Source organism: Myzus persicae, unplaced genomic scaffold (assembly GCF_001856785.1).
Source record: "Myzus persicae strain clone G006 unplaced genomic scaffold, MPER_G0061.0, whole genome shotgun sequence".
In the NCBI taxonomy this organism is placed as follows: domain Eukaryota; kingdom Metazoa; phylum Arthropoda; class Insecta; order Hemiptera; family Aphididae; genus Myzus; species Myzus persicae.
The window spans coordinates 491,887-504,852 of record NW_019101308.1 but is presented as its reverse complement, the minus strand read 5'-3'; the positions used below and the strand labels follow the sequence as shown (position 1 = coordinate 504,852).

At 27.2% G+C, this 12,966-nt stretch overlaps 2 protein-coding genes across 3 annotated transcripts; both read left to right on the top strand.

Moving 5' to 3' along the window:
• Positions 1 to 146: 146 nt before the first annotated feature.
• On the top strand, positions 147 to 2,972 carry LOC111028615 (gamma-glutamyltransferase light chain 1-like). The gene is made up of 5 exons (XM_022307340.1): positions 147 to 362; positions 1,452 to 1,642; positions 1,731 to 1,971; positions 2,482 to 2,595; positions 2,672 to 2,972. The coding sequence occupies exons 1-5, from the start codon at positions 273 to 275 to the stop codon at positions 2,819 to 2,821; spliced, it is 786 nt and encodes a 261-aa protein (XP_022163032.1). The 5' UTR covers positions 147 to 272; the 3' UTR covers positions 2,822 to 2,972.
• Positions 2,973 to 4,505: 1,533 nt separating this feature from the next.
• Positions 4,506 to 11,988, top strand: LOC111028613 (gamma-glutamyltranspeptidase 1-like). 2 transcript variants are annotated; one of them, XM_022307338.1, is made up of 10 exons: positions 4,506 to 4,552; positions 5,505 to 5,702; positions 7,318 to 7,538; positions 8,157 to 8,349; positions 8,819 to 9,019; positions 9,224 to 9,452; positions 9,525 to 9,715; positions 10,902 to 11,142; positions 11,537 to 11,650; positions 11,741 to 11,988. In XM_022307338.1, the coding sequence occupies exons 1-10, from the start codon at positions 4,542 to 4,544 to the stop codon at positions 11,891 to 11,893; spliced, it is 1,752 nt and encodes a 583-aa protein (XP_022163030.1). In that variant the 5' UTR covers positions 4,506 to 4,541; the 3' UTR covers positions 11,894 to 11,988. The 2 variants fall into 2 exon arrangements, with proteins under 2 accessions (XP_022163030.1, XP_022163031.1); XM_022307339.1 differs by lacking the exons at positions 4,506 to 4,552; positions 5,505 to 5,702; positions 7,318 to 7,538 and adding an exon at positions 7,821 to 7,992.
• The last annotated feature ends 978 nt before the right edge of the window (positions 11,989 to 12,966 follow it).

Genomic DNA, 12,966 nt, shown 5'->3' with positions numbered 1-12,966 from the left:
ACTTAAAAGCTTATTTGTCAAAAGTCTTGATTATAATATTTTACTTAGTCACAGATATATATTTATACTTGTTATTCATTTAATTAATAGATTTTCTAAGGTACATGTCTGATAAAAATATTTATAATTTTTATTTTTTAGATGGTAAAAATACAGTTTTATTGTATTTATTACATGCTATACTAGTACCTACTGCAAAAAAAATTACTAAAGATCATAATGGGAAGAAGTGTCAAATAAAATACTTAATAAAAGATTCTCAAAACAGCTTCATGACATTTAAAAATTCTGTAGCTGAAATTGAAGAACACATTGTTATGCGCCAGAATGAAAAAAATCCAATTCAGCCATTTATTATTATTGTAGGTACCCCTACTAATCCTAAAGAAATAATTGTTTTTTTCGATTGTATTAAGTATAAATTATTTACTATACTATCTGCTGTAGATGTTTGCTTTAAATTATTTCATTTGTTTAACTTGGAATATCCATGTGAATCATGTGTAGTATGGCTCTTTATACAAAAGTATTTTTATTCATTAACTACAAATTTTGATAAATCATTTCATACTTTAGGTCAAATTTTATCTGATTTAAACAGTAAGTAACCATATGTGTTTAACAATAAAATAACATTTATAATATAAAATTTGTGGTTATATTTTATTAATTTAAAAAGACTACCTACTTCAACCTACATTAATCTACAATTATTTATATGTATTGTATTATTCGGTAAATGATTTTTCATGGTTAATTTTATTTGAATCCTTACATATCCTTACATAATCCTAGAATAATTCAAATAAAGTTTATTCTGAGTTAGTATTAGTTTTTAAACAGATTATTTAACTTATTTGAGAATACCAACATATTTTAAATTTCCATCACAAGAAGTCTAACTAACTTGATATTTTAATACATAAATTATATTATTATATTATTAAGTAACAATATTTTTGCTATACCATACCTAGTAAGTACAATATCATAATGATAAAGACTTTATTAACCTGATAAAATATTTATTATGCAGATTGAACTTTATATTTGTAAAATGATAAAGTAATGTTGTTATTACAATAATATAATTTATCGTTATGATAAAAATCGCAGTTTAAATTCAACATTAAAAAGTTGTTGGAGTAACAATATTTTTGTTAATATAACTAATTTATGAACTTCAATAGTTTCAACAATATAGTTGTTCGTTTGATAAATAATTCTTGTTGGCCCTATGTTAACAAGAATTTTGTCAATTCAACTCATATTTTTATCATTATGATTGTGGTTTTTCTTTCGGTGTGGAGGCTTTCAAATTTGGTTATGTTGAGAGAACTCATTTAGGAGATCATACATTTGTAGACGTGTCGCAGGTATACATCATGTATGAACGAGTTCATATTTTAACAAAATATTTATTATAATTGAACATCATTAAATTTTTTTAGATCTATGATAAAGTAAAGTCGGATTGTTACATGGATGGTATACAAGGTAAAATATCCGATACTTTTACTTCGTCAGATCCAAAATACTATGGCGCTGACTTTCATATGCCAGAGAATCACGGGACTGCTAACATAGTCGTAACGGATTCAGAGGGAAATACTGTCGTGTGCACCAGTACATTAAACACATTGTGAGGAATAATAATTCATATCAAACCGTTTAGTTGGTCCACGTAATTGCAAAATTCTAGTAATGCATTTAGTTTTTGTTTCGTTTAGTTTTGGGTGTGGATTCATGTCCCCCAGCACTGGTATCATTTTTAATAACCAAATGAATGATTTTTCTTCTCCGGAGGTTGTAAACAACTATGGAATTCCGTCTTCGCCCGCCAATTTTATAGAACCAGGCAAACGACCAATGTCTTCAATGTGCCCAACTATAATTACTGACAAAAATGGTGATCTTGTTCTTGCCATAGGAGGAGCAGGTGGATCAAAAATTACTATTACAATTGCCTATGTATGATTTATTTTACTGCTATTGAAATATTATTCAGTTTTTGGGTTTTAAGATATAGTTTTTAGATATTTTTTTCAATACCTTTTGTTAGAAATTTAAAAATTTTATAAATACAATTTAAAATCTCTTTTATTCAACAGTTGCAACTGTACCAGTAGGTTTTAAATCTTAGTAAGTATATGATCAACAAGTGTTACATATTTTAACTTTTTAATAGTCATTGTTTCAACAATTGGCTTTCTTATAATTTTTACACTGATTTGGGGAAAACGTTTTTTCGCTAAAATAATTATACTTACATGCAATGTGCAATCTTAAAATACATCAATATTGCTGTCATATATTACTAGCTACTTCAATTTTCAATAAATTAGTTTGAATATTTTTATTCCTAGGTACCAGACCATAGTACCTTACACATAGTTAAATTAGCTATAATTATACCGTATTTTACGTTATTTTACATTTGAATGTTGGTAGAAACATTTAATACTTTTTATTTTTTTTCAGGTTTTGGCCCTTAAACTATGGTACAATGTGACATTGAAAGAAGCGATAGACAAACCTAGAATTTATCACCAACTTGTTCCCATGAAAGTTCTATATGAATACGGAACGACAAAGGTTACTGTTGAAATATATAATAAAAGATATTATTTAACGAAATATTTTGACATTACTATCTGTTTATTAATTTTAGGACGTTGTTCAAAAACTTAAAGATATTGGCCATCCAGTGATGAGATTAAACAATGTTGTTTCAGCAGCAACAGCTATTGGGAAATTAGCATCAGGAATGATCGTAGCTATGCCAGATTTCCGGCGACCAGGAAATTCGTGCGGATATTGATACGAAAAAGCCCTTCTAAATTAATTTATCTTTTTTTACAAACATTATTGTATATTATGTAAATGTCTTTAACAATTATTTAAAAGCTATTGACCTAAACAGTGTAGTCATTGATTTTCTTATTGTATTTAAATACATAGTATAATAATATATGGCCTGTATTTTAATAAAATATTATACAATTGTTCACACGTCGTACTATTTTACATTCTGAGCGGAGGGATGAATGTATTGATTATACAATAATGTGTATTTTTTTATTATTGTTATTTGTATCTGAGTACATGATAAGTAGTCGAAATAAGGATTCGATTACCATTTACCAACTTCAGAATCTTTTCTGGTGAGAAAGTGAATCTAGTTGGTGTATTCAGATCAACATTTAAAATTCTCAGTAATTTTCAAAAGCGCATGGAAAAACAAAAAAGAGATTACCCTCTTACCCGCTTTTTTTTAAATATATAAATATTCTCAGTAGCCGTAACATTTTTTTTAAATAATAGAAATTAGGTTTAAACGTTAAAATTATGAAAATTAATAAAGAATTCATTTTTTTAAAAATAATTTCTAAAATAAATCAGTTGCACAAATAAGAATACTACATACATCGGAAAAATAATGTAATATTATGTTCTAAATTTCTGATGTAGATACCTACTCGTACAGTAGCGTGACTACGTTCACTATAATATGTTCATTTACATTTTCTTAAACAATATTAAATTCTAATATTTTACTGTCTTAAAGTAGGTATGATGTAATATTGTGTTCAGTCTGAGATTCTATTTGAAGATAGGGAAGTAGGCAGGTGCTCTATTAATTAACATTAAATGTTATGTACCTAAAGTGAATTTTAAAATTGTTCAAACTTATTAATTATTGTATACATATTTAATTTTTCTTCCGAATGTGTTTGTGTCGAATCTATATTCAAGGCTTTCAATTTTTTTTAAATTTCACGTACTTGCATTACAATTTTTCATAAGAAATTAGTAAGAATAAGGTTTAATTATGTTACTACCCACTGTATACAAATTAGTTCTAATATAGATCTATTGAATTTACTGGTTGTCTTTTAGTTATTACGTTCAACTAAATAAATTACTAATACATGTAAGTTTTGAAAGGAATACAAAGCCATTCGTTTAATATGTTCAGCTAAAGAAGTTATTAAATTTCATTGTTCGGTTTGACTAAATTATTTGGTTTTGTAAAACGGATGAATAGTGTGTTTATTTAACATACTAACTTAGATCATAGTGCAACATAGGATTTTAATCGTCAAATAAGCGCACCTTCGATATTAAATCGGTATCGTTTAATAATTAATTCAAATCGTTCTTAAATAATAAGAAAATATTTTTTTCGTTTGTATGTAATATTTAAAAGTAGGTATAAATATTAAAATACATAATCTTAAAGCAATAGTGCCCACCTTCAACTGATACTTTATAATAAAGTAAATTGTTCAAATATATAATACCTAGGTGTATAAACTTACGATTATTTGGAAAGTATCAACCACCTGGTGAGTTTATTATTTTTTAGATGTATACATTTTTCTTTTAAACAGTATATTAAATAATTAAGTTTACATAATTATTTTACGTTTTTTATTTTTTTCAGATAAGAATCCTAATTTTGTTATTGTGAATTAAACTATATTATTTAGTATATTCATTATTCAATATTGTACATACTACATATTATATTCTTCAGGATGTATTTTAAGTACGATTATTTGATTTCTTAGTTATAAAACATAATAGAAACCTACTTAGAGTACGTATGTGGTACTCAGTTAGAAATTATCAGTCAAGTATTCAAAAATCGTGGTTCTAAATTGTTGAAACATTTTTCATCGAATCAAATGCTATTATACTAATATTTCGAATGATCTCAAAATATCAGAATTAATAGAAATTTTAAAGAACAAAAATATTAATTTTAATGATCAATAAACATAACTAGGTAACAATTATATTGGAAAAAAACATATTATTAAAACATATAGTGCTCGATTTAAACGTATTTTAAAATTTTAGATAGTACATATAGTATCTAGTAAGTTCTAGATCCACTGCCGTTTACTGTTATGATTTTTTATTAAATATATAGTGTACATATGAAATAATTTTTAATGATTTTAAAATTAATTGAATTGAGTTCATTTGACAATGTTAGTATGGAAACGAGTAAAGGGCTTTCACGATTTAGTTGAATTTCTAAATGAAAACAGTAAATAGGTTCTTTAATAGTCTTATTTACACCGGACAGCTTATACTAACTGGTTTTAATTTTTTAAATTAATTGCTTAGCTAAATATCGTATTTTAAATTAATATTTCTGCTAAAAAAATCGCAGTAAAAAAACATTATAACTAAATCATGTAGGTATGAAAAATTATTTTTTGAGGAAAATTATCTTAAAAAAATCGGGGCTCACTGAAAAAACTAGTGTAGACACCCGAATTCCATCAAATGGTAAAAAACAAATAAAAAATAAATGTCGCTCTAATGCATTATCTTATACGACTTTTAATACTTGACGCCCAGATTACCCATAATAACCGATAAAATAATTTTATTTATCTGTAAATTATATATTTAACTAAAATTCATTTTTATGCATTTAAAAAAAAAGTATAAACACACATATTTATATTTTGAATTATAATTTTCAGAATTCAATCAATAAAATTGTTTCTTTTACAAAGCATTTTGGTGTTTTGTATTATAGTACTACTTTCATATCGTTACTTAACTTTGATAGATGTCTCCATTGATCCAATGACTCCATTGCCACTGTCTGCTATAGAAATGGGTCAGTATAATAATGCGGCTGTCGTTTCTAATGGAGAACCATGTGCAAAAATCGGAACGTAAGAACACTAAGAACAATATTGGTTACAACATTAAAAAATATATCATGGTCAATAATAAGATTTGTTATTCATCACAAATTACTAGTAAACTCAATGCCATTAAAAAAAAACAATTTATATGTTTATTAATTTGAAAAATATTACGGAAAAATTCTTAACTTACTGTTAGTCTAAAGTGTTATTATTCTTTGCTAAGGATTCAATATTCTATGGTTATGAATAAAGACAGGATTTAATTGCATTGAAAACACATAACAATTGCATATGAAAATTCTTAAATTTTACCTAAAAATATTTGCATAATAAATTGCACTCTAAAAATTCAAAAGCTATATAAAAAAATTAGATAAATACTAATTTTTTGAATTAAAATTGATAATTAGGTACATTTCCAAATTATTCACATTAAAATAAAATCTTCTTTCACTTAAAATATGTTTGTACAAAAAAAAAACTATGTTCTACGTGAACCGTTATTGGTGCATATTTAAAACAATTCAAAAGGTAGGCGTTGTATCTAAATTAATATATTTTTTACCCGACATGTCTTCATGCTTAGATTTTTTACCCTTCATTTTTTTCAATTACATACACACAATTATCTTTAATTTTTTTTCTATTTGGACCAGGAATATCTGTTAAAATATCTTCAATTAATAACTTGTAAATTATAATGTTATATTAGAAAAATTTTGCTTAAAAGTACTTGCACGTTATAGCATCTTAAAGCTAATGACAATATTTATAATTTTTCAATTAAGTTCATTTTGTTATAACATTTATGAATTGCTTAAGTATTTTCTTCACAAGGCGCTTATTGATGCGAAAATTAACTATTGAAAGTTCTGTGTGCTCCAGAGTAATTATGTATTTATTTAGTTGATCACAATCATGTGATTGATTGAAAGATTTATTTTACATGCATCAGTACCTCACGAGTGCCGATTCATAGCTTTAAAAGAAGTGAGCATCTGCATGGCTGCGTTGGTCCTTAATCTAAATTACTTCAATATATTTTGGTATTTTATGCAATACAATAAAAATCCAATCGTCGTTAGACTTTTAAAGTTTAAAATATCTCTACTTGATACTTCATTCGATGACCTGATATAATATATGGTACATGTTTAGTGTTTAGTGTTTACGTTGGTAACCCTATATTATTTGTACGTAATATTACATATGCAAGGATTGACATAATTTTATATAAAATATTTTCAAATATTTAAACAAATGTTGTATTTCATAGACATTGTATAAAATATTAATTTATATTTTCGTATTTCAAGTACTTACTTTTTGAATTCAAAAAAATATATTTTCCAAATCATTTTTTTTTCTACCGCCATGTATTTAACTTTAGTTTTATGGTTTTCCTTCAAAGAAGCGAAAATATTAGGAATTTTATGATGGAGATAACAAATTTGAGTGTAAATAAATTAGTAAAATACATTTGTAAATTGTGTAACCTAAAATGAACATTTTCGTCAAAATAATATGACAAATTTTAAACGATAATAATGTAATATTTATGTGTCAACGTCAAACAAAGTGGCGTGTATACAACTTACTAAATAATTGGTTTTATATACAGTATACACTTTTGTTATAGTGACATTCTGAAAAACGGTGGAAATTCAATAGATGCAGCAATAGGTACATTGTTGTGCGACAGTGTTGTATGCCCGGATTTAACGGGCATCGGTGGAGGTTTCCTAATGACCATATACAACAGAACTACAAACACATCGTTATTTATAAATGCTCGAGAAACAGCTCCAGGTGCCGCCAAGTACACTATGTATGACAACGATCCGTCGAAATCATTAACCGGTATGGAAAAACATATTGAAAGTCTGTGATTGACGCAGTTATCAAGCTTTCTAAAAAATAATAACAACTATTGTAAATGGTTTAGTAAATAGATAGGTATTGCGTAGTTAAATCATCATATTGGTATTTCCAATGTATGACATACTACTACGCATTATAATATAAAATATGTAGAGGTACCTACACTTGAACGTTCAATAAATATTTAAATATTCTATAAATAACTATACTAATATGTACTTTTTATGCACATTCAAAACTATTATTTATTTTGTTGGTAACAAATAGTAATTATTATTTTTCATTAAAACTCTTTGAAATTCGTTTATATAAGAAATAACTCAAATAAGAATATAAGAAATCGTGATGATATCGTTTATTAAATCGAATTCTAAAATTGAAATTACTCTTTTATTTACGATGACACTGCTACACTGTTGTATTCTTTCAATAGGTAATTATAAATATTTTATAGCATTAAAACACGCTTCACCCACTGTACATATACTTTCTTTCAAGTCAACCATAACATTTAAATAGCTGTAGACTATAGTATACCTTCAAGAAAACAAAGTACTATGTTATTATAAAAATAATAAATTATTATTAATAATTCAGGAGCATTGGCGGTCGCGGTTCCTGGTTTGATCCGAGGCACTTGGGTATCATACAATTTGTACGGAGGAGGAGTTTCTTGGGCCTCTTTGATCAAACCAACAATACAACTATGTGAAGAAGGAATAGTTGTGAGTAAACGTTTAGGAGCCAATATTAAAGCAGAAAGGGATTTTATTTTAAAGACAGGATTGAAGTAAGCTTATTTGAAAACATTGTTTTTAAAATACATTAAATAATAAGATTATAACGTATTATTGTATTAACGTGTCTTCTGTCGGACACAATACAGAGTTTCCTTTATTTAACATGTAATATAATAATTATTTCACTACACATATAATTTATTTATATACTTAACTTAAGACACAAATATATTCTTTACTCTATACTTTGGGATAAGAATCTTTCTTGACCCCTTCAACACTAGATCAGCAATTCGTGGCTCTTCCTGGCTGTCACTACGTCTACACTTTTAATGTTACTGTATAATACAGTAATACTACTACTATTGTACACTTACACACACACACACACACACACACACATCTTAAAAGACACGCATTTAAATATTTTGTTAAATTTGATGATTTACATGGTTATAATAATATAATCAAATTTGGAAATTTGTTAACCACATGACAATATACAATTATTTTTACAAGGAAATATTTTTTCAACAATAAAACTGGAGATTTAATGAAGCCAGGTGATATTTATACAATGCCAACACTGGGTCAAACTCTACGAGTTATAGCAAATGAAGGCGCAAATGCTATGTACGCTGGATCACTAACGCAAAAATTGGCCTATGATATACAGAGTGCAGGGGGAATTATAACAGAACAAGACTTCACCGATTACTCGTGAGTTAATAAAATCATAATACAACTTACTTAAAAAAGATGTATTACACAACATCAAGACATTTCAATTTCTTTATTTACTATATATATAGTCATAGTATGTAGTATTCAGAGTATTCTTAATGTATAAATCTAAAAACAAACAGTTCAGATCAAAATAACCATAAAATTAAAATACATAAAATGTTTTCATGTTATATATAGTGTTCTTGTAGAAGAAAGTTTCGAAATAAGTCTCAAAAATGGTTACAAATTATATTCGGGTTTACCAGCTGGCTCCGGTATTATATTAGCTTATATTCTTCGAACGTTAGACGGACAATTACCTTCACCCAATGCCGATTTGGACGCTGTGCGATTGGTAGAAGCTTTCAAATATGCATATGGCGAAAGAACTCATTTGGGCGACCATATGTTTGTAGACACATCTGAAGTTAGTTCAACACGCCCAAAAAATAATAACTCAATAAGACTTGATAATGATGTCAATTATTTACGTTTTTAGATTTTAAAAAAAGTCACGTCGGATATGTACATGAATAGTGTACAAAACAACATGTCTGATGAATGCACATCGACAGATCCAAAGTTCTACGGAGCCGATTTCAGTTTGGCCGAAGACCATGGAACAGAAAACATAGCTGTTTTGGATTCATTTGGAAACGCAGTGGCAGTCACCAGTACTATCAACACGCCGTGAGTTTAAGTCATCAAATTATCATATTTTGTATGTGCTAGTTTGTGTGGTTAGCACATACAACACAACATACCTGCCATAAATAGGTAGGTAAAGTTACTTTAAATTTAACATCCATCTAATATTATTTTTGTTTTCTACGTATTATGTTTAATAGCTAGTGTATTAAGCTATTTTATAAAATATAGTAAGTATACAGAAAACTGTTGTTCAACGCGTATGCTTAATGAGCGGAAATAAGGCGTTGCTCAATACCGTAGTATGCTAGTAACTATCTAAAAGAAATTACGTATCAAAAAAATTTTTTTTTATTACTATCAATAAAAATATCCGAGGTGACATAAGCCATTGGGAAACAAGATATCTTACATAGTAGACTTAATAGTTAATTCTAATGATTGAGAAATATAAATATTGGCTAGTTTACAATAATTATCAGAAACTATAAGTATGTTAATAATGTAGTAATTTGTGTACATTTTTATAATTTACAGCTTGTCTTGTGGATTCTTTGTATTGATGAAATCAATGGTGGCTGCAGGGTATTAAATTTTATAGGAATCAAAACTATTATTATAGGTTTATTTATATATGAATATTATACACTAGCTGATCATGTACAGCGTTGTGCGTTACATATTAAATGTCAGTGAAATTAGCCCTTCTTAAGTACCTTAAACACGGTTAAATGTGAACAGCACACATTTTTAACATAGTTATTTGGGTTGTTTTGACCAATTATAAAATACAGATCTAAAATTATATTTATAACATAGGTAGTAAAATTCTTATTAACTAATTTTTCTAAATTCCACATAATATGATATTACATAATATAGTTATCTCTTTAACTGAAAAACTTTTGGTGGGAGCCGTGTTTATTATTAGTTTTAATATCGATCGAGGCTAAATAAAATAGAAATACATTTTTAAGAATTTTCATTATAATAATAATTTAAACATTATTTGAAACGTTCAATTTTAATTTACTTTACTCAACTAAAGTAATAATAATATTCAACAATTCCGGGGATTTTGATTACCTACTTATAAAAAATCAACCATAATTTAATAAATAGTGTACTATGGCATCTTAATCATTTGATATTAAAATGTGATATAAATACAATTATGATTTGGATTAAATCAATGATTGTTTTAAATTTAATATTATTTTACTTTTAGATTCGGTAGTGGTTTTGTATCAGAAAGTACGGGAATTATTTTTAATAATGAAATGGACGACTTCTCAACTCCACGCTCTAATAATTTTTATGGGTTTCCACCGTCGTTGTCCAACCTTATACAACCTTACAAACGACCAATGTCGTCCATGTGTCCTACGGTAATAACCGATTCCAAAGGGGACGTAGCTTTGGTCATAGGAGGCGCTGGAGGATCAAAAATCCCACTCGCCACTGCATACGTGAGTCGACATCAATAAAGTACAAACATTTATAATCTACCGCTAAAAGTTAAGGAAAAACTAACACTACTATGATCTATTTATTTAAATAGTGGCTTAAATTTGAATTAAAAATTTATCTGTGCAAGCATTAAAACTGCACACATACTCACATACATTTCAAGTTCATATTATATATTTAATAAGCTCAACAAAATAGGAATAATATTTTTGGTCTACTTATTTCGTTCTACAAAAACAATGTGTACAACTATTTCTGAATTATAAAACATACACCATAGGTTTAATAAGTACGAATAATTTTTGGTATGACAGTCTTAATAAGTATAATTTATAGCACTTATATTCATTTTTGTTTAAATCTTATAACTTTGGATTTTTACATTACGCCTAGGTATCTGCGCTCGTCTTATGGTATAATAAGACACTAAAAGAAGCGATTGAAGAACCAAGAATATACCATCAGTTGATCCCTATGCAGGTCGATTACGAATACGGTGTGCTTAAGGTCGATTATATCCATTAATTAATTAATTGAATGTATATGCATTGTAATTAATAAACATGCTCTCATATTCTGCGTATTATTAATTTACAGCCTGTTGTTGAAAAACTTAAAAATGTTGGTCATAAAGTGAGGAGAATGATGAAAAAAGATAAATCGGCAGTAACAGGAATTTTCAAGACACCTGAAGGAATAATAACGGCGATGTCTGATTTCAGACAACAAGGGAACATATCTGGATATTGACTTTATAGATTTAATTTCAGTTAATTTATTGTGTACATATTCTAATTCAGATGTACTTTGATTGTATTTTAAAATTTAAAAATTGCAATAATCAAAAAAAGCATTTACAATGATATTTTAAATAAAAAATATTCACTTAAAACTAGTGTATTTTATACAATATGAAGTGCAGTTTTGTTCTTTGAAAATAATTCATAAATTATTACTGATAATAATATTCATTCAGTATTAACATTGAACAATAATTGAAAATTACACTGCATATTGCATAATATGTCATAATATTATATAACTAATTCGGTTATTAAGGAACTGGAATAAAACATCAAATAGTCGGTTACTTAGTAAATAAAATGTTATGACCACAATTGGATTTTACACTTCTTAAAATACCAATCATTTGAAATTGTAAGTTTTATATACTAAGTAGGTACTATAGAATTTATTTGTTTAAACGCCTGTGAAATCTTAAGTACAATATAAGAATACATAAATTTACGGTTATTATGTAGTAAAGTAAAAAGAACATATTGATTGATATTAGTACTTAATTAGGTACCTAATAAAATTTGCAACGAAAATTAAAAGAAATATATATAAATATAAATTTTAGGTTCATAAATTAGGTTTATAATTTTAGGGATGACAGGCATTTTATATTGAATATGTCGAAGTTTTCTAATCGATTGCATTCTCGTGCAATGTGATCGATTGGGTATTAAAACCATATGATATTCGGTGGTGTTTTATGGACAAGGTATAAGACAGGACTGAGACATTAAACTGTACTAGATCCAGAAGATCAGGAAAAGATAAAGTTCCGTTTACCAGTTTGGACATGAAGCAAATATCAATGCTTCGTCGTGTTTTGTCCAGACATTCCAAGTGGAGGCTCTCTTGAATCGTAGTTAGAGGTATATATATAAGGATGTGGAAAGTTCACCAGTAATACCTTGACGTTTGTAACCAATGTATCTCAAAAATCTTCTTTGAACTAGTTCGAATGATTCAGCCAAACCTATTTGCATCGGGTTCCATAATACCGAGCAATATCGATTAATGGTCTAATAATT